Consider the following 22,643-nt stretch of genomic DNA (forward strand, 5'->3'; position numbering starts at 1 on the left):
ATGTATAACAATTCTGTTATTCCATGAAAGTTTCCCTTCCACATATACAATTTTCCAGTGCAATTAAAATCAGAGAGACAGTGCAGCATAGTAAAAAAAGAATTCAAGTTTTAGGGTTAAAGAAACATCTGAGTTTTAGTTCTAAACTAGCATCTCAGCAATGCTGCGTGACTCTGCACAAGTCTTAATTTTTCTGGAATCACAATTCCCTGATTTAGAAAATAGGGATAATATCTTCTCTAATAGGGTGCTGTGCAATTTATATGCTGACATTTAAACTTCTCACACACACATATGATTTTAACTGGTGTCTGAATCTGCTGTTGGTAACCCTTAACATAACGAGTCACTGTGCAAAGACAGTCACCACAAGTAGGTAAGTAGCATAGATGATACAGACCACTGAAATAATGCCTACATTAATTTAGGTAACTTTCCTGAAGTAAATAAAAGTAAAAGCCTATCCCCACACTTCTTGGGTATAATTTATTCAATTTACAAAATGTGAATTTAATTTATAAAAAATAAGACAAAGAGTTAAAATGTTAAAGATGCACTTGTAGCTCTAATGGGTACTTTCTGAGGTTTCTGCACATGACCAGTAGAAGTAGCTGTTCAATATCAGCTATAACATATGTATTTAAATGCATATTACATTTGCTTTCATGTAAACTTGTATTTATCATTTACCAGTATCATATACTAAACAGACTTAAAATCACACACACACATACACACACACACACACACACACACACACACACACACACACACACATATCTGTATCACTTAACCAAACTTAGATGTGGAGTAGAGTTTTGTTTCTAATATTACCAGAAAGAATTAATTTCTAAAATACCATAATTATGAAGCAGATTAAGAAACAAAATTGAAGCAGCCCTTTAATATTTATCTTGAGATGAAGATGCTTGTGTTTCTCTTGATAAGGAACAGAGAACAACTTTGTTTTTCCCCAACAGAATAACTCTCAGTTAATAAGCTATGAAGTCTAGGAAAGAGACCAAAAGAGGTTCAAATACAAGCTCTATGACTTCATACATTTACAAGATATGGGCTGGGTGCAGCAGCTCACCCTTGTAATCTCAGCAATTTGGGAGGCTGAGGCAGGAGGATCACTTAAGACCAGGAGTTCAAGATGAGCCTGAGCAACATAGGATGGCCTCATTGCTACCAAAAAATTAAATTAGTCTGACATGGTGGCATGTGCCTGTGGTCCCAGTTACTCAGGCAGCTGAGGTGGGAGGCTGGTGTGAGCCCAGGAAGTTAAGGCTATAGTGAGCCATGATCATGCCACTGCATTCCAGCTTGGGCAACTGAGACACCGTCTCAAAAAAAAAAAAAAAAAAAAAAAAAAAAAAAAGAGGTAGGAAGTGCCTCTTAACATTACTTAGTTCTGCTTCATCTTCCTTGTCTACAAAATGGGTATTTATGATACATACATTTCAAGGTGCTGTGAACAATTTATAACAATAAATGAAGAGTATCTAGCACAGTGTCTGTTAGTTTATAGTTAATATTCAATAAATGATAGCAGCTGACCGGCAGCAAAGTGATATGGTTTCCTCAGTAGTGAAAGGCTACTGCTCAGGTTAAACAACTTATTACCAATGTCTTTAAAAAACTTTTATTTCCTTTATAAAGTTTGCATATTTTTTGCTATCATTTGTTGCTAATTCTTTGATCAACACGATCTAGTCCAACAACAGCAAATGCTTAGCTATAAAAGAGCTCAAACAAGACAATGAAAGAACATGTGGAATCATGATTTACCTGTCATAAAGTTTATCATAGTTTTCTTTTAAAAGTTCCCGTTCCTTTTCTAAATCATTAATTCTATCCTGCAGCTAAAATGAAAAGAAAATTACATATTAAATAAATATCATATAAAACTACTTGGGGGTAAAAAAACTAAACAAAACACACAAAAAAATCTCTCTATGAGAGGAGGTTAACATGTTTTAACCTTGATTCCTAAATTGTAGCTGCTAACCGGACCACTTATATTGTCTGCATTTAATTAAGCATTGATTCTTTCCAAGTTGTTAAATAAACGTGAAATTAATATTTCTGTTTTAATTTAGTAGAAACGTATGCACTGCTTTATGCAACATGTGCCAGAAGTCAATAAAGAATATTTTAAGAGCTTGCTAAGTCCTGAGGAACATAATATTTTTTACTTTTCACCATGACAAACTCTGTCATTATATTCATTTTGTATTAATTTACAATTGGTCCATAAAAAAAAGGATTAACTATTTTTTAGGGTCATCGTTCAAACTGTGTTGTTAATCACAATTTACTCTGAAGATACAATTTCTCACATTATCTGAAATTTACAAATAGCTAGTAGCACATTTTGTGAATAAATGAATAAAGTTATATACTATTTTAGCCCATGAATAGTATTTTCAGAAATAAATGTAGTAAAAATTACATCTCTATGACTAAAACGTAGATTCTGTACTCTAGTATTTATTTTTAAGTTTTATTCATAAGTATATTTTGCAGTCACAACTTTTCCTCACGGATCAGAGTACCCTTAAACTTTATTTCCATTTTCAAAATTCTCTTTTGATGCCAGTATGAGACAGCAAAAGATTCTCCCAAGATCAGAACAGAATGCAGGCATCTTATTTCACTTCCATTCTCCTTGGGAACAACCTTAACAGGCTACAGAAAATACTATGATAATAGGAAGATGAGTTTTCAAGCAACTCCCTAAAAAAATCAGATAATTTCACAAAATTACTGATAATGCAGAACATAACAGCCATTTCCTCAGAAAGAGACATAGTCCTATTATTTTGTTTTAGTCTCTCAAATGATTAATAAGCTGTGATAGCTGAGAAAGTTAAGTTCCATAGGTAATCTGGCCTAAGTTTCAAAATGTTGTTTTCATTTTACTCAAGGATCTTTAATCCTTTGGGTAAACAGTGGATCTTGGCACATTTGCAAGTATAGTTAAGCACTGATTTGCCATTCATATATTAACTAGTATATTTTGCTGTGCTCAAAACACCATGTATATAGCTTATAATTTTAAATAAGTACAATTTTTAAATGTCTCTATTTTACTTTTTCAAAACAGCAACCAAGAAGTTTTAAAGTAACAGATGGGTAAACTCTTCAGGAGCTTACCTCTTCTGTTCTTCTTTCAGAAAACTTCATAGAATGTAATTGTTTCTCAAGACTGCAACATTTTAAACGCTGCTCTTTAAGTTGCATGTTTAACTCATCCCCATTTGCCATCAAGGCATCGTGGCTGATTCTGAGAGTTCTTTGCTTCTAAAAGAGAAAAAGAAAATCTTTTAAACATTATTTTTGGATTATGATTAGTCATTTGACTAAATGATTACAATTCTATAAATGAATTTACTCCTGAGGTTCACATTATACAGCTTATTTTTCACATAACAAACGATGTGTATGTGATACTTCTTCGTAACGACACTCTGAACCTCTGTGTGACATGAAGAAGAAAATACAGGGTTATCTTAGCACAGAGTCACGTATTTTATTTCCTCCTAGTTTCTGACTTGTTGATGGTGACCAGCAAGTAAATTTGTTTTAACAATTAATTTTGTTTTCTTTTTGCTGTGGTTACATTGGTTGGACATGCTATGTAAAATGCTGTAGCATGGGTCAAAAATGCTGACCACAGACACATGAACTGAAGGGATTCGCCACTACATCATACAAATAGCCTTGTCTGATTAGCTTTTCATTTGAATACAATTAAGCTAAAATTTCCAATTTAGTAAAATAGTTATGAACTTTTCTTAATTTTAAAAAAATGGTCAATTTATGACCATGCTGTAAATTCAGTTTCATATACTTTAATGTCATATAGTTTTTTTTAAAATAAAAGAGTTATTACATTTTTTCAGAGAGATCATAATTTACATCTTTTCAGAGAGATCATATAACCACAACATGCAATGCCTCATCTGCTAACTAAAATCTCTGAAGTCCTACTGAAGTTTTTCTTCACTTGTTTAAATGAAACACGACTATTGAGGCATTCAGGTCAATTTTCGTATTATTTCGTATTGGTATTATTATAGAACATCTTCTTCTTTGCTCCACACTTCATTGAGGCTGTTGGGCTTAACCTCTCAATTTTTTACCCTATGTCAACTTCCAAAAGAGCTGCCTGTACTATAGCAGACACCTGTTATTGTTGGTATTTAAACTAATACCTGGAGTCACTGTTAAATAGAAATCAAAATTGTCAAATTGATGAGAATGTAAAATCATTTTTCAATTCCTTTCTTAATTCTTCATCTTAGAAATGGTTTTCAATCACAGGGATTTTTACAATTTCTTTTTTCTAACTATCTGTACATAGCACCATCACTCTCACTCAAACTCTCACATTTATGCAGAAGTAGTTACCACTTGGCATTTAAAGAGGTTCCTGCAGAATGGAAAACAAAATCCCCAGAGCATGGCTGAAAAATATTAACTATCTAATTCAACAGTTAATTTAGGCTTCAGATGACCCTTTGCTTTGCATCAATCTACTGCTCTCCTTGCCTCAGTACTTCAAAGAAAGTATTACTTCATATAAATTCCGTTAATCTGGAATGTCTTGGAGTTCATTAACTCCAGAACCTATGTTAATTATGCAGTGCCAACAAATAGAAGCCTTCAGGTGGCATATTCCTGTGGGGTCATAGTCCTTGTAAAAACAACCATGGCATAAAGAATCCCAAGTATTGTCAACCTAAATGGTTAAGGTTTAAAATAAATACACTGACAGTTGACATTAAGAGTAATCAAATACTTTCAGGTAATGGTAGTGACCAAAAAAAAATCCAAATCAAAGAAAGCTTTAACAAAACATGACTATTGACCTATTAATCACTTTGGTCTATTGTCAATAATTATATAAATGCTTAAAATTGAAGCTATATGCAAATATAGCAAAAACTTATGTGTCCATAATAAATTCAGATAAAAGGAGTTAAAAATAAATTTCCTTGGTACAAGATGATTTATAATAAATATGTTTATTACTTTAAGATGGCACAGATATTTATAAAAAGTCCAATAAGTTATTTATTTCTTTAGTACTTGAGTTATAAATAATAAACAATATATTAAGGGAAATGACACACATTTGTGAATACAAAGAACAATCTTTAAAAATGTTTTAGTATTACAATCATTCTATATTTAAAAACAACTTGAATACAATTTTTGAATCCTTTGCATCTCTGTAACATCATAATAAAATAAATTATCACTGTACCTCTTGAAGCTGAATAAATTTTCCTTCCATTGCTGAAAGAGCATTGCTTTTCTCCACTAGCTGTTTATGAAGCTTAATCATTTCTACATTGTCCCGAATATTTGACCTTCAGAGTCATGTTTAAGAAAAAGACAGATGTAAAAAATGCAAGTTAGAAGAAAGAAAATCTATGGTGGAATCACAATTTTTCAATTAATGTCACCTAGAAAATATTTATACACTTGCACATCAGTCAGTGAGGTTTTGGATTATTATGAATGCAGGACAGATTAATTATTTAAAACAAACTAATAATAATTCCTGAACTTTCATAACCTTGAACTCTCAAAGTTTGAAGGGAGCCCCCCCAAACTTCATGACTATGTTGCCTCTACAATTGATAATACAGATTTAAAATCATTTTATAGTATAGTGAAAGATGGCACAAAAACACAACAGTTTTTAGTACAACAATGGTACCATTACCAAGCTTCACACTTATTTTAAGGAAGGCTATCATGCTACTTTTCCCTAAATGAAAAATATGCAATACAGCCATTCATCTTTCTACAACTCTCTTGATACAAATGGCATCATAAAATTACTATTCACTGGAGTTTCCTCTTGGAGTTTTCAACTTTTCAAAATATTTGCAAAGAAAAGTGACTTAGCATTTTATACTAATAATGCCTAAAGCTGGCATTTAAATATGTTGCAGATGTGCCTTTAGCTGTAAGAGATCATTTGATGTCCACAGGGTATACAGAAACCCTATATGCTACAATACTATTTTGTATTTTTCCTACTGAGATTAAAGCAAATGTAAAATTTAACAGGAAGATCTTGTTAAAGGTTAATCACAGATCTAAATGAGTACCTGTTTTCAAAAGGCATTTATTTTCCTGACAGAGAGAAGTTCCTTAATTTAATACATTTTACATTCAAAAATATTTTGTTAATTTTGAAGCTTCATTTCAGAGTTCATTTTTAGAATTAAATAAACATAAAAAATTTTAAATCAGAAAGTTCAATATTTAAAGTAAGAGATTTTACTTTTAAAACTTATCTAGTGTACACATATTGAAAAAATTGTCATAATGCCCTACTGGAACCAGAGAATGGACTACAAAGCTCACACATCTGTAAACCAGCTGAGGACTTGAAATACTTAATTTTCCTCTTTGATATTTGAAAGTTCATTGTATTTTGGCATTGGACAGTTAGTTGTCCTCACACAGAAGATAAACAAGTCCACGAATCTGAATCTTGTCCAGGGTACAGTCTTAACACAATGTAAAAATAACATGTCTAAAACATGTTATGTAGTAGTTCAGTGCACATATCCAACAATTCACTCACTATTATTCACTCAGTATTACTAGCAGTCACTAAAAACACACACACACATATATATAATATATAGAGAAAAATATCTTAAATAAAGTCTAAAGAAAATATTCTTTTTTTTCATATTTAGAAGCCAAAACATAATTTACCTATCTGCCCCAGAATTACTTGGTTTGACCACTCAGCAGTGAATGACATTTATTGATATGCAAGGACCGAATGTAATTCAAATAATTTAAACTCTTTTCATACATTTCCAGTTGACTCTGATATTTTATTTTTGTTTTAAAGTATGTTAATATTTTTAAGAAGATTCAGCTACATTTGAGTAATAACCATTAATTATAGTAACACAGAATTAAATCTCTATAATCCATTCAGCCACATAGGGTGATAGAAATAACAGCTTTTAATTTTAAATTCTTTTTGCAAGGCAAAAACCAGTAAGTATATGTAAAAAACTTTCAGTGGTTTAATTGGTGGGTGCTTTCCTGAATATTTTCCTAAACTCCTTGGGTTTAAACTTTTCAAAATACTGCCCAAAACAGTGACAGGGCATTTTAAACTGGTAATGCCCAACAAGTGGGTATAAGTACAACTTAAGAAGTATTTAGAAAACAGCAGTAATGTAATATAAAGAATATCTTAAGTAACAATGTGGTATAATAATGTTGAACTTTAAATAAAAAATCAGTTTGCTACAGAGTACACCTTTCCTAGGACAACAGTAAACTTGTAAGTCTTTAATAATTACTTTTATGTATCAGTTTTAAGAGGCTTTATTATTATGACTTTTTATGGAACAAGGAGAAGAAAAGGATAATCTGTTAAACTGAAAGTCCTGGGTCAGTGATAACATAAAAGTTAAAATCAATGTGATAAATGTGGTCTAGCCTTTAAGAAGACATGCAATGAAAATTACCTCAAACCCAACAATCAACTCAACACTTTTGTATAGATGAAATATGGTAAAAGAATAATGGGTGGAAGTAAGAGAGAAAGAGGGAAGGAGACATCATAAAAAGATAACAAGAAATGTGAGAAGGATGTTGTAGGCAAGATGGGGCTGGGGTGCATAGCTAAGTGACCAGTCCTAGACCTCTGGGCTTGTGGAGCAAGGCCTCAGGTTGGTCTTTGAAGAACAGACATAGGGCTAATTTTATGAGTAATATTTTAAGTGACCTCCACACAATATTTTTTTGCCCTTTTCTACACACTATGACAGGAATACCAAATCTTCAGGATGATGACATTCTAACAGAAATAATAATGCATGGTAAAAATATTGAGATGAACTCTGACAGTCATATACCAAATCATACATGCTGCATTACACATGGTGAAATGATCTGCAAACAGATATCAAGCACACTAATTAAGTGCTTTGTGAAAATAAATTTCTCAAAATTTTCAACAAGGATTTTGAAAAAGCCATGAACAATTAAGTTGGAAAAATGCAGTTTCTCTTCTTTCTTTAAAGAAAAAAAACATGATTTAGAATTATGATCAAATCTTATAAAACTATGAGAAGAGTTGTTGGCCCATCTCTAGATTAAAAACAAACTGAAATAAATTAGATTTTATGTCAAAAAAGTAATCCAGCTCAACAACCTGTGTGCCAAGTTTCTCTCATATAATTTGAAACAGTCAAGCAATAAACTCTGAAAAAGGAATTTCTAATGGAAGCCTTGAAAACACTTGACTCCAGCTTTGCTACTGGGTGCCACAATAAATCCAGAAACCTAAAACCTCAGAAACACTGCAGAAGAAAAAACTTTCAGTGGAGCCATGTAATGTATAGTCTAATATGAAAGCTTAAGTAGCAAAAATCTATGCTCCAGTGCAAGTTTCATATACTTTATTCCCCAGGCATTCAACTCCTCTCCCCCACCCTTTGTCAACATTTCATTCTTTGCTACCATATTATGAAAGCTAAAAAAAACGCCTCTTGAACTCTTGAGATTAAAATGTCATAGTATTTAATGTCATTTAGAACAGAAGGCTTTAAAACACAGAAGCTAGGCCATGAGATTCTGCGAGGTAGTTATGTCAAATATTTATGAGATAGAATGGAGAGACTGTTTTTGAGTAATAGTTACAGGCTGACCAAATTTTGGGCATAACGTTGAAAACAACCTTAGCGTTAAAAAAAGCTCTCTGGATTTTCTTTACAAACAGTGGCAGACATCCTGTAACTGTGCTGTTGAAGGAAATGTAGGTCATTCATAGTTTTTATCAGGGATACACAGATAACAATCACCAGCCAAGTTACCACCTACGAACAGAAGGCTGCTAGTAAACTGAATAGAATAAGTTCACTAAAATAGCTGAGAAAAGTCTATTTGAAAGGTAATGATTTTGCTCAAAATTGCTACTTGAGTTCATAGGTGAAAACAGTGCTCTCTGATTTAAGATTGCTTAAAGGAAAAAAATTGTCTGTGTATGTTTATTTGCCTCTGATTCATTACTTTCCTGTGGTGTTGGGTCAAACTATAAATCAGAACTCAGTGTTTTCTTACTCTCATCACCCACAGGAACGGAGGGGACAGTTTTGTTAGCTCTCTATACGCATAAAATCACACCCAGTGAAAGGGCGCTCCCAAAGGCTGGTTGGGGACAGGAAGAACTCAAACTCTGGCTCATCTTCTTAAAGGGACCATTTTTACAACCATGTTTAATGGATTCCAACCTGAGATTTACATTAAAAGGAACGGAAATCTGAAAATTTTTTTTCCTTTTTTTAGACGGAGTTTCGCTCTGTCACCCAGGCTGGAGTGCAGTGTCACGATCTCGGCTCACTGCACCCTCTGCCTCCCGGGTTCAAGCGATTCTCCTGCCTCAGACTTAGGAGTAGGTGGGATTATAGGCATGTGCCACCACACCTGGCAGGAATCTGAAACTTAAAGTCAGTATTTCAAAAAGCCCAATAAGAAACGTAGATTTACTGGCAATGAAGTTGCAAAGAAACGTAGATTTACAGGCAATGAAGTTGCAAAAGTGAACTAATGGTTTTGTGTTGTTTTCATTTTTTGATAGAATTATGCCAACCCAGCGTCATAACACAGGTTATTTAACAATTAGCAGAAGGAGTGACTGGCATGACACAGGTCTTCGATGAATACAAACAGCTAATTTACTAGGCCAAATCTTTCTGCATGCAAGGTCCCTATACAGAAAAATAGCTGTTGTTTAAAGACAGGGAACCATTTATCCATTTCAGTCTAATCATTTTACAGTTCAGGTGGCTAACTGAGGCTCACGGAAGTAAAGAATTTGGCCAGAGACCTTAAGTAATGGAGACAACACTCAAATCTAGCTCTAGGGGTTAAATTCTTCCCACTCTTCAAAGTCACATTCTCCTCACTCTTCTAAGTTTTTTCCTCTAAGATCTTCCTAAGTTTTAACTTTCCCTCCACTATCATGCATACATTCATATACTAATAACTATTAACTGTGACAATTTCTGTGGTTTATATAACATGGCAAGAAGATATGTTAAGTCACTATCACAGAAACATCTTAGATAATATTAACAATAAAAACATGAGGATAAAAGAAATGGTATTTGAGTGTGATAATTTTCATTGGGTGAATTCTAAGCTATTCCAAATAACAGAGCATGGTGAATATATTTTAAGAAATGAAAGAAAGATCACTCCCTGTAATAATGTCGGCATGGCTATCCCTGGTCCCACTTACTCTTCCATCAGAGAACCAGATGTGCCCTTTAAATTAGGGGGTTGGGCAATCAGGCAAATCCAAACTGAGGAACATTCTGCATACAACTGTCAATGGGCTATGAAAGAGTAGGGGACCATTCAAGAATAAAGGATACTTAAAAGACAAGATAACTAAATGCAACAACACGCGATGTTCAGCTGGATCCTAGATCAAAACAAAATAAAACAAAAACAGCTATTACAAAAAGACCAAGCTGCAAAAGACATTATTGGGATAACTCGAGATATTTGGATATGGACTGTATATTAGATGATGCAGCTGTATCATTCATTGTTAAGTGTTCTGAATGTGACAGCTGCACTGTGGTTATGCAGGAGGATGTTTTTGTTCCTAGAAGATACTTTTAACTGTACAGAGGGTGAGGTGATATATGCACCTAATGGGAGTAAGGGAGAGAGGTGAAGAGAAAGGAAGTGAGGAATGAACAAAGAGAAGAGAGAGAGAGGGAGAAGGAGAAATAGGAGGGAAGAGAAGATAAGAGATGTTGAGAGAAGAAAAGAGACTGAGTGAGAAAAGGCTTAAGCAACAGCATGCCGAGTACAAAAATAGGTTTGTTGTACCATTCAAAAAATATGCTAAGGAGTGAAAGGTTATGTGAGTGCTCACTCAACTATTCTTCCCACTTTCTGTAGGTTTGCAATTCTTCAAAATGAAAAGTTAGCAATAACTTAGAATGCTAGAAAGTAATCTTGTATCTGTGCAGAGGGGCAACAGTGAGCCCTTAAAGCTAAGCTGTTTCTTGTAATGCATGGCGCAAAAGGCCTCTCTGTTGTGAGATTTGACAGTCGGCTGTCCGCCAAAGGGAAGAAGGCAAGTCAGAGTGTCTGAAATACTTATGGGTTAAATTTCCTCCACTGGGACATTATGGAAGTTACATGATTTCTAATTAAGAAGGTAAACACCCTAACATTTATTTAAAAAAAAAAAACAGTAAAAACTAGTTACACATTTCTAAGAGTATAAATATTTTTGGAGTTAAAAAAGGTCAATAAATGGTAAAATCATTCTGATTTTAATGTTCATGTACATGTGTTCACTGGTTACTGCTTTGAATTTAATTTAAGATGGCCTTTTTAATAAGCAGAAAATGTGCATTTTTATATTGTTTAAATTTAATATGGATTTTTCCTCAAAACAACACAGACATTCAGGCTACTTGTAAATGATACAAGATTTTTTGCTAATGAGGCATTATGTAGAACATATGCAAAAATCACAACTCAGTCTTCCAAAATAGACCACAACAACAGGAAAAAACATGATTTTCATAAAAAAGAGCAGCACTGGGCTTATACTTCAAAGCAATTAGGGGCTTTGGATAACCAAAAGTTGATGTCAAGCTGATGCCAAACCCAACTGGTCTATTAAACACATACTATCAAGAGTTTCTGTAATATTCTATGAAAAGGCTCTCTGCCATAAATATCAAGCACTGCCACTCTGAAGATTACAACTACGTTAGGTTCATGTTTGAGAACAAGGAGTCCAACATCCAGATCAGACTTCTAGAATTTCAAATCTGAAATAATGTATCCGTGAAAGAAAAGTTTAAGTATGTTTCCCATTTTGCGATTTTTCTCTACAGTAAACTACACTGAGTTTTATATTCTCCCCAACATCTTTTTCAACAGTTTTCCATTAGTCTAAAAAAACCTGCTGTTATATATAAAATTGTAAGCTCTGTGTAAATATTTAAAAAAGGCATTGAAGTGCCTTATTTTAAGTTATTTCCTCAGTTTCAACAACTATATTTCAAGAAACAATATGCAATTCACTATAGGTATCTTTCCTTCTAAGCAAATAGCATGTAAATTTTCCATTTTATAAAAACAGTGAGGGAGGTACACACTGATTTATTTCTCTGGTCTCTGCAATAAAAGTTCCTTTGCCTGTACTACTCATTTGTCTCTGCTTTTAATTATTGATATGACAAAAATAGACTGCTACAGAGTAAATGAAATAATCCCCTAAGGAGGGACTTATCTCTTCTATGTATATATGTTGGTGTCTCTTGTTGGTAATATTTATAGTAGGAAAGTATGTATCCTTGTCTATCACTCTATTTCTTCTGCTGTTTTAGTTTTAGAATTGAAGGACTTCTGGATTTCCCTTTCTGTTAACACTAGCTCCTAAATGATCACATCCCTTTGGAAAAGGGAATGGCCAACGCAGTGTCCACCTTACTCTATAGGAACCTGAGAAATGTAACAAACAATTCTTGATAACCTTGTACTCAGTGGTTGAGTAAAGATGATACAGGGACTGCCCTAAGCTTGGACTTGGCCTATGTGAACTTTTATATTCAGACAATATCTCAAACATAGCTGTTGGCATTTACTAAGATCACCACATTCAGTGTTGAGGTCTGGTCCTTTAGCACTGTTTCTCACAAGGAATCACTTCTTGTTTTTTAAAGTAGGCCAAGTCTAAATAATTTCTTCTTCCTATAGAAATATGAGTAACTTATAGGTATTCGAGTTTACCCTTTAGCTAAGGTTCAAATTACATCCCCTAATTATCAAATATGATTCTCAAAAATATTCTTATTTCTTTTGCCTTGCAATTAGAAGGGTGTATAATGTCACTAGACATATAGGATTTCTTGTATAATTTAATTTTACACATATTTAGGAATAGAATTTTTAAAGGTAACACTAATCTGATAGATCTGTAAAATATAAAGCTTTTTATATATTTTTAGCCCACTTTTTAAAAAACAAGTCTGATATTAAGCATCGTTTCTTAGCGTCTTTATATATTACCACATAAGATTAGTTTGTTAAAAGACGAATAAACTCTGAATCTGAAATGAAAGGCTAGAAAATCTTACCTGATTTTTCTAATGAGAACCTAGCCATACAAGTATGTTATAAAAGTTGTTGAAAAGGAGAAAAATAAGTACAGCAACTAGGTCTCGTTTTAAAAAAAAAATCCAGGGAAACAAAAGAGACATAATAGCCAAATGCTATACGTAGACCTTATCTGAATTCCAATTCAAATGAACAGTAGAAAGACATCTTCACAGAAGTTTGAAAATAAACTAGTTATTAGACCCTATCAAAGAACTACTGTGATTTTTGTTAGGTGTGATAATGGTATGGTAGTTATGTTTTAAAAAATTCCTTTTCAGACAGAAATACAGGTTGAAGTATTTATGGGTGAGGTGATGTGATATCTGGCTGGGGATAATTAGGAAAATAAATGTGAGTGGACAGATGAAACAAGAATGGTAAGATGTTGATAGTTGTTAAAGCTGAGTGATAGGTGTGTGAGGGTTCAATACATTACTTTCTGTACTTTTGGGTATGCTTAGTTCAAAAAAAGAAAATGAAAAGAAAACCTATAAAGGGAAAAATAATTCAAGAAGGACTATGTTAAAAAGATAGCCTTGTTGAAAGCACAATGTCAAAGCAGAAAATGGATGAACAGGTACTAGGAACCAAAAAAATGGCAAAGGAGGATGGGAAAGAAAATATTATACATTATGAAATGTCATAGATGACAAAAATAAGCAATGGGGAAAGGGATCCCTATTTAATAAATGGTGCTGGGAGAACTGGCTAGCCACATGCAGAAAATTGTTAATGGACCCCTTTCTTACATCTTATACAAAAATTAACTCAGGATGGATTTAAGGACTTAAATGTAACACTTGAAACTATAAAAACCTTAGAAGAAAACCTAGGCAAAGATATCATTCAGGATATAGGTATAGGCAAAGATTTCACAACGAAGATGCCAAAAGCAACTGCAACAAAAGCAAGAATTGACAAATGGGATCTAATTAAACTAAAGAGCTTTTGCACAGCAAAAGAAACTATCAACAGAGTAAACAGACAACCTACACAATGGGAGAAAATTTTTGCAATCTATCCATCTGACAAAGGTCTAATATCCAGCATCTATAAGCAACTTAAATTTACAAGAAAAAACACAAACAATCCCATTAAAAAGTGGGCAAAGGACATGAACAGACACTTCTCAAAAGAAGACATACATGTGGCCAACAAATATAAAGCTCAACATCACTGATCATTAGAGAAATGCAAGTCAAACCCCTGAGATACCATCTCATACCAGTCAGAATGGCTGGTCAAAAAACAACAGATGCTGGTAAGGGTATGGAGAAAAAGGAATGTTTTTACACTATTGGTGGGAGTGTAATTTAGTTCAACCATGGTGCAAGACTGTGTGGCGATTCCTCAAAGACCCATAGGTAGAAATACCATTCAACCCAGCAATCCCATTACTGGGTATATACCCAGAGGAATATAAATCGTTCTAGTATAAGGGCACATGCACACGTATGTTCTTGGCAGTCAACCTAATTGCAATCCACCTAAATGCCCACCAATTTCAATCAACCTAAATGCCCATTAATGATAGGCTAGATAAAGAAAATGTGGTACATACACACCATGGAATACCATGCAGCCATTAAAAGGGAAGGAGATCATGGCCTTTGCAGGGACATGGATGGAGCTGGTGGGCTATTATCCTTCACAAACTAATGCAGAAACAGAAAATCAAACACTGCATGTTCTCACTTATAAGTGAGAGCTAAATGATGAAAACACACGGACACACAGGTTGGGAGAACAATACACACTGGGGCCTGTCGGAAGGTGAGGAGTGGGAGGAGGGAGAGCATCAGAAAGAATAGCTAGTGGAAACTGGGCTTAATATCTGGGTGATGGGATTATCTGTGTAGCAAACTACCATGGGAGCCGAGTTTCCACTACATCTGCATATCCTGCACATGCACCCCTCAACTTAAAAGTTGGAAATTAAAAAAAAAATTTTTTTTTTAAATGTCATAGATGAAAAGGCAGCAAGGAGGCTACCTGTAGGTCCCACTGTAATCTTATTACAGCCAACAGACTGCAATCCAAACTTGGAATATTAGGGATCTTTTTAGGATTACAAACTGGTACCATATTATGGAATTTATTATCTTTTAAGATTTAAAAAAGTGATGCTGGACTTACGTACAAGGTATGCCAACAGCTGAGTTCTTGTCACCCATACTTCTCTCAGTAGTTATAATCAAATGGTATCAGAACTTCCAGCAATCTTGGCAAATGGGGTAAATGAACAGAGAAAACAAGATGAGGGTGATTTCCACCCATCAGAAGCTGCTTAAAAGCAGAGCAGATTAGGGAAAACTGTCCTTAGAGTAGAGTTATTGACAGAAGTTAGTGGGTCGAGCGTAGGCTTATATGAAGAATGTTAAGTAAAAACATGATTTTAAAAGAGACTAGATAACCTCATCCTTTTATGGCACATGATAAAGTATTTTAAACTAATTTTGACCTTATCAAAGTGATATTTCTGTTTTAACATACCTTTGATCTGTAGCTTGCTGTTCTCGAAGCTGAAGAAGAGATAATTCAATTTCATTTTCTTTTCTCCTCAACTGAGTTTTGAGGATCTCAGCCAAGTGCTCTAACTCTTCTATCTGGCCTCTTTGTGACTGAATAACATTTTCTCTGAAATAAAGAGCCTTTGTAAGAATTTGCAGTTTGAGGAAAATTTTGTAGTACTTAAGATCAGTGCAAAGAAAGTTCTTCATGAAAAGGAGCAAGCAGAAGTTAAAAAATTTAGCCTAAGTGCCTCTTCACACAGTGAAATAGTAGCAGATTAAATGTGATGATTTGGAAATACATATGGAACAATGCAAGATACTGCTTTTTACAAGTTAATGTCCCATGCAACGAGTTGGACTTTGGTTTGATTCAATTAAGTAAGTATTTATTGCGGAGTACACCTACTATGTACTTCACAATCTGGTCTTCAGATTATTTATATATATATATGCCTTTGTTCTTTCATATATGCACATCTGCTTATAACACCCAAATTAACACTTCAGAGAGAGGTGGCAGGAAATTTGCCAAACATAACCTAGTGGTCTCTGGCATGCATTTAACGCTATCATGTCTGACAGCATCATACTGTAACGTATACAGCATACTGTATCATATATCATACAGCATCATATATGACAGCATCATACTATAATGAGCCTCAGGAACTGGTATAAACCTTGGCTTTTCAGGTGATTATGAAGTAACAAGATTATGTTTAGTCTTTTATTCTCCTGCAGGCTAATCATTACTGTAACTGCTATTTAAAATATTCAAAAGAAAACATTTTAAGACCACATTATTCCTAAGCAACTATTTTAAGTATGATACTGTGGGCCATGTTTTCTTTTCTCATTAAGTATTGTTACTTGTTGATGATCCAGGTGAAGGCTTATAGTTAAAAGTGGAACCTTACCTTCATTTGTGTGACTCAGAGACACTGAAATCATAAGGCTTTGATAAACATAGAATCATAGGGAAACAAAATCTGAAATCCATATGTATCTGATAACTCCAAACTTTTATGCCACTCCCCAATTCTTTTTAAGTAGGAAAAGGGTTAATTGATTCAGGATCTAAAAAAATTACTTGTGATTTTCTGGGAATAAAAATGTTGCCCTAAATCTTACACCATTCTAACTGACTGGACTTTATGCCATTCCTTTGAGGGTAAAATTATAATAAAGAAGACTATTCTATAAATCCTTCCATTGATTCAGCTGGATTAAGCTGTTCATTTTCCTGAAAACATGTTATATAATATCTGTTGTTACCCTACAGAATATAGCTGTATTTTATTGTAGCAAATTGTTTACATACAACTCAGTTTGGTTTAAAATCAAGGAAAGGGAAGGATAAAAAAAAAAGACACGATCAATAACCAAAGTTCTCAAATGACCACAAAAAAGAACACATACAAATTTCTTATTTCTCCTCTGGCTTCTTCAAGTAAACTGTTGCCACATTTTGTAAACATAGGATGTGGGGTTTCAGCTACATCTGCATCTTGGAATTTTATACCTAAAAAGAAAGTAATAAAGTATGATTATAGAAGTGAAGTTAGAAAAGACGGATCTTTGATTTGCTATAAGGATATTTTATAATATAATAAAATCTCGTATTAAGTATTGAGAGGTATGTATTCTACAGTACACAGAATTAGAAATACACTGCCAAAGGGAATATGTGATCTCAGCCACCAGTAGGCATTAAATAAAACACAGCAGCAAGTATTGCTCATTTTACAAATCTACTGTAGAAATCAAATTACCTAGAAATAATTTTATTCAACTTAAGATTTAGACTTCTGTAGTAATTTCTGAAAAAATCAGTCTTCAAGTTTTTACAATGTCAACTAAAGTATGAATGAAAATAGGTCATAAAAACTTGATTCTTTCCCCCAGTGTTTGTGATAAAGGTTTTTTTTTTTAAAATTTTTTTTTTTTTTTTTTTTTTTTTTGAGATGGAGTTTTGCTCTTTTTACCCAGGCTGGGGTGCAATGGCGCGGTCTCGGCTCACCGCAACCTCCGCCTCCTGGGTTCAGGCAATTCTCCTGCCTCAGCCTCCTGAGTAGCTGGGATTACAGGCACGCGCCACCATGCCCAGCTAATTTTTGGTACTTTTAGTAGAGACGGGGTTTCACCTTGTTGACCAGGATGGTCTTGATCTCTTGACCTCGTGATCCACCCGCCTCGGCCTCCCAAAGTGCTGGGATTACAGGCTTGAGCCACCGCGCCCGGCCTTTTTTTAAATTTTTAAATTACTCATTCATATTCCTTGCCCTTAAGTGTTTAAGTAAAAATGTTTTCTGTATTTTGATTTATTCCAACCCAATAAGAAAATCCCTATTTACAAAAAGGTACTTTGAGAATGGATCATCAATAGAATTTCTTTAAATAAAACATTGCCCTGCTGCACTTAAAATACAACTTTTCTGATAGAAATAATTATGTATGATTTTACAAAGAAAGTCCCATTGTTACAAATAAGCCATATTCTTAATTATGTGAGTTATTTTACATTTATATAGAATAACTAAATATTAGAGTTTAAGTTAGATAAAGCATGACAGATGATTAAGATTTTTAAATGGAGAACAAAACAAATTTATTCTCTTTAGAAAAGTTAACTTTTTAAAAGTGAGATTTAATTGCTCTGCATATTCTCAGTAAAGAGAAAATTTTAAAAAAAGAAAAAAAGAATTTTAATTAGAATAATGGAACTATTACTTGCTGTTTCTAAACTAGTCAATATCTATTGCTGTAATCCTGAAGAATAGAAAAGGCTCTAAAACATTAAAATAGTTTACTGTGTTAGAATTTGCCAATCATATTATTTTGGCAGTAATGCTAATTCTTATGCTTTTCCTACATACATCATGAAAAAATTCATTACTAGTGGAAATTAAAAAATACTCAAAACATGTCTTAAAACTTAGTCTAATAGTGATTTGCCAATGGCTGTGTGTGTGTGTGTGTGTGTGTGTGTGTGTATAGTTTACCTTTTAAAGACTGATACATAATATTGTACATATCGGTGGGGTACACGTGGTATTTTGATATATGCGTACAATGTGTAATGATCAAATCAGGGCATTTAGGATATCCATCACTTGATCATTTATCGTTTGTGTTGGGAATATTTTAAATATCTTCTGATTATTTTGAAATACTCAGTATGCTGTTGTTGTGCTATAAAATACTATACCTTATTCTTACTTATTCTATGTATGTGCCCATTAACCAACGTCTTTTCATCCTCACCAGCGCCCCACACTCTTCCCAGCCTCTAATAACTATCATTCTACTCTCTACCAATGGTTACATTTTAAAACCTTTGCTGTACAAAAATATTTGTTCCATTGGTTCCTCACAGTAAGTATAGTTTCTATATTACATTGATCACACATTTAGCCAGTGCTTTCCAGCCTTTATCCTGACAAGGTACAAATAGGAAACAATAGCATTTGTACAGCAGCTTGATGGTCAAGACTGCTGGTGGTCATAGAGGGGTTCTGGGGTTCTTAGCCAGCCATCCCAGGCTGAGATATTTTCCTGACAAGTCTGGCCTGTCTCAGCCTCAGAGGCAGTCCCGAAGAGCCTGTTAAGGTGTCAGTTTTGTTCCTGGACATCCCTGAAGGACAGTAGTGAAAAAAAAAAGAAAAAAAAAAAGGTGTCAGTTTTGGTAGGGATGCTTCAGGTTTACTCATAAAGACTGTGATTAAGAAAAGTATTCATCACTACTTCATGCTTTGTGTCACTTCCATGTCCTGAACTCTCTCCTGAACAGTAAGGAAGCTCTGAATCACCAAGAGAATACAAATGTAAGGAGAAATTTAAGCTATATAGTCATGTTTTTAAAAGCTCTGCTGCTCAGTGGCTCTTAATTTCGCTAGAGAGAGAAACTTCCAGCAAACTCTCCTGTCTGAACAGCAATTAATAGCACTAGATTAGCTTGCCATTTTAATTGACATTGAAGATTAGCTTGCCATTTTAATTGACATTGACAATATTATGATTGTATCAAAGAGACAGTCAAAAATTATTTTTCTCTTCCTAAAGACACTTAAAGGCATGAGTAATACAGAAATAAAACTTTGTGGGTTTTTTTTGTGTTCAACAATCTAATAAGACTTCAGTTTAGATTTAAAGTAAAATCTGGGCATTACAGACTTATTTATTTTTAGAGACAGTGTCTCACTATGCTGCCCGGGCTGGACTCAGACTCTTGGGCTCAAGTGATCCTCCCACTTCAGCTTCTTGATGACTTTAGGGATATGTCATTGTGCCTAGCTTGCACATTATTTTTATTTAGTATAAAAGATCTTGCAGACTTTAGAGATCATCTTGCTCAGTTCCAGTTCCAGATGACAAAACTAAGGTTCAGAGAGGATAAGTCACTTTAAAGGTAAAATATATTATTGTGAGAGCTACCATCTCCTGATGTCTTAGCTAAGCTGGATTATTATCACTCCATTTTATAGATGGGGAAAATGAGGCTGAGGTCAGTATTCTCTTCCACACAAAAAAGTTAATCAGTGGCAGAATGTACTTTCTGATTTATAATTCATTAGGCTACTTTAGCTGTATTCAGAGTCTACTGCCAATCTCACATAGCTAGGAGTAGCCAAGCCCTTTCATCCTGCAGCTGCCTCCTGACTTTGTGGAGGCCTTATTGACTTCAAAGGAACTCTATCTAGGGAACAGATAGTGTTAACATTTTGGCTTGGAGAGCAAAGTACAACAAATTTTTCTCCCTTTCTGTTCGCAGTGGTTTTTTTTTCCTCCTCAAAGAACTGAAACTAAAGTTTTACATGATACTTTACATCCCTAAAAATCTTTGGTCTTTATGTAAGGTATATTTCAAACAAAAGTCAATTAGAGCTAAAACCTTATTTCCTTTCCTAATAGTTGAAATCTTAAAAATGTTACTTAAGGTATTTATTGACTTGTGGTTCCATTATAACAAAGCTTCTCTTTGGGTGAAGAGAATTGAAAATTTTTATTATAAATATTTATGTTCTATATTGACTCTTGGCTACACAACTGAATTATTTTGCAGCCTGTGTACATTTTAGGTTATTAATTTTTAAAGTGAAGAGATTGGCCTATGATCATTTTTAGCAATGGAAGAGACCTTTACTGTCACTTGTTTCAATCCTTTTACTTTATATGTAAAGAAAACTCAGGGTCAGAGTGATTAGGAGACTTGTCCAAGGTCACCGGCTAGTAAGTGGAGAAATAAGGACCCAACTTTTTAAACCCCTGGTTATATGCACATCCCACTATCATGCTACTGCCATACAACAAGAAAGATTTCAACACTTTTGCAAATTTTCGAAAAGGTCTTTGGATGAAAAACTTAAATGTGATCATTCAGTACAGTAAGTGTGGTCATATGTAAGCAAACTAGCTGTTTTCCCCACCCACCTGAGTACAGTGTGTTTCACACCAACCAGAACTCTATTCAACTCATTTACTTAATTTCATACATGTCTCTTACATCAAGGTTAGCAGAATGTTTTTACTAAACACACTGGAGACTGATCTAATAATTCTTATATTATCTTCACTGACAATATCATTCTATCAAAGAGAAAGTAAAAAATTATTTTTCTCTTCCTAAAGACACTTAAGAGCACCAACAGTATAGAAGTAAAACTTTGTGGGTTTTTTTTTTGCGTGTTAAATAGTCTCATAAGACTTCGGTTTAGAATTAATATAAGCTTTGTTTTACCTTTCCTGGGGCATTCCTGAAAGCCTGCATTTTCATTTGCTTTTCTACGCCCAGTGTTAATGCGAGATTGTACATTATTGTATGGAGTTTGCCTGTAACCCTGGATTTGAAGCTGCTGTTTGGCTGAAATTAGTCTGTGTTTGAGGGCTTCATTTTGTCTTTCAAGCTCATGGACTTTCTCTTGCAGCTGCTCAATCATTTCTTCCATTTCCACATCTCGTCCCAGCCGCTTGGGGCCGCCACCAACCCGCTCATATCTTTTCTTGTCATTAACTAGCCGTATTAACTTGGTGGCCATTCTGGGGAAATAATAAAAAGATGAAAAGGAATGTGAGAAGTCAGCATAAAATGCATTCTGTTGAAAGGAACATAATCACTGTGAAGACTTCAGTGCAGAACCTGAATAATAAATTTCAGGTTTTGATGTAACTATTACTGCCTGTGAAGAATCCTTTGATGATAATTGAAACCACTGGGCAACAATCTGCTTTATAGCACTGACAAATAACAGTTTCCTAAGGCTTATCATTTAAGGTTAGTAAAGAGAGGACACATATTTACTCCATATGTTCCTGAAATGCAATTTTTAACGCATGACCTTATATAGGAATGCTGTATGCACTTAAATGTAGTTACAGATTGTGGATGTGGTGGGTTATATCTGCAATCCACAGTAAGTTAAAACTTTTGAGAAGTGTGTTAAGACTGTGCAGCATTTAGGTAATATATTGTTTTCAGTTTCTCTAGGATTAAGACACACTATAAATATAAAAATGTTAGAATGCATAAATGCACACATATAAAGCCCAATGAAAAATTCAAAAGAAACCAAAATGCACCAATAAATGTTGCTTAGTGCTCAAGAAACACTTGTGTTCAATGGTAAAAAATAATTAGATGCAAAAGTATCGTTTTAATGCTATCCTTAAATTTAGACACAAATTGTGCTTTTGACATCTCAGGAGTTTATATCTTTGATTCTTCTAAGTTTTGATAAAAACTGGTTAGACAGAACAAAAGACAGAAAGGGCACATGGGGGTGATGTAATATACACGTACGGAAAACATGCCTGACAGTGAATGGAAAAATCTTGGCAGGACAAGAAAGAAAAGGTGGCTTTGATGAGAGACACAAGTTCAAGACTTTACAAAATTGGTCGCACATCTTCAATAGCTGATTCTAGTTTATAGTGAATCTA

At 34.1% G+C, this 22,643-nt stretch overlaps 1 protein-coding gene across 4 annotated transcripts in view; it reads right to left on the reverse strand.

Moving 5' to 3' along the window:
- Positions 1-22,643, reverse strand: part of RPGRIP1L (RPGRIP1 like) — a 99,909-nt gene that overhangs the window by 68,703 nt on the left and 8,563 nt on the right. For 3 of the 4 annotated variants that reach the window (XM_032255612.1, XM_032255611.1, XM_032255610.1), the window contains exons 4-9: positions 21,445-21,743; positions 17,127-17,229; positions 15,688-15,831; positions 5,276-5,381; positions 3,160-3,306; positions 1,792-1,865 (exon numbers count right to left, since the gene is read on the reverse strand). In XM_032255612.1, the coding sequence (XP_032111503.1) occupies positions 1,792-1,865; positions 3,160-3,306; positions 5,276-5,381; positions 15,688-15,831; positions 17,127-17,229; positions 21,445-21,743 (873 nt within the window). Of the gene's footprint in view, positions 1-1,791; positions 1,866-3,159; positions 3,307-5,275; positions 5,382-15,687; positions 15,832-17,126; positions 17,230-20,294; positions 21,744-22,643 lie in introns of those variants that run through there. The other variant, XM_032255613.1, reaches the window with a different exon arrangement.

Source organism: Sapajus apella, unplaced genomic scaffold (assembly GCF_009761245.1).
Source record: "Sapajus apella isolate SASKATOON/1434 unplaced genomic scaffold, GSC_monkey_1.0 scaffold90, whole genome shotgun sequence".
Classification (NCBI taxonomy): Eukaryota; Metazoa; Chordata; class Mammalia; order Primates; family Cebidae; genus Sapajus; species Sapajus apella.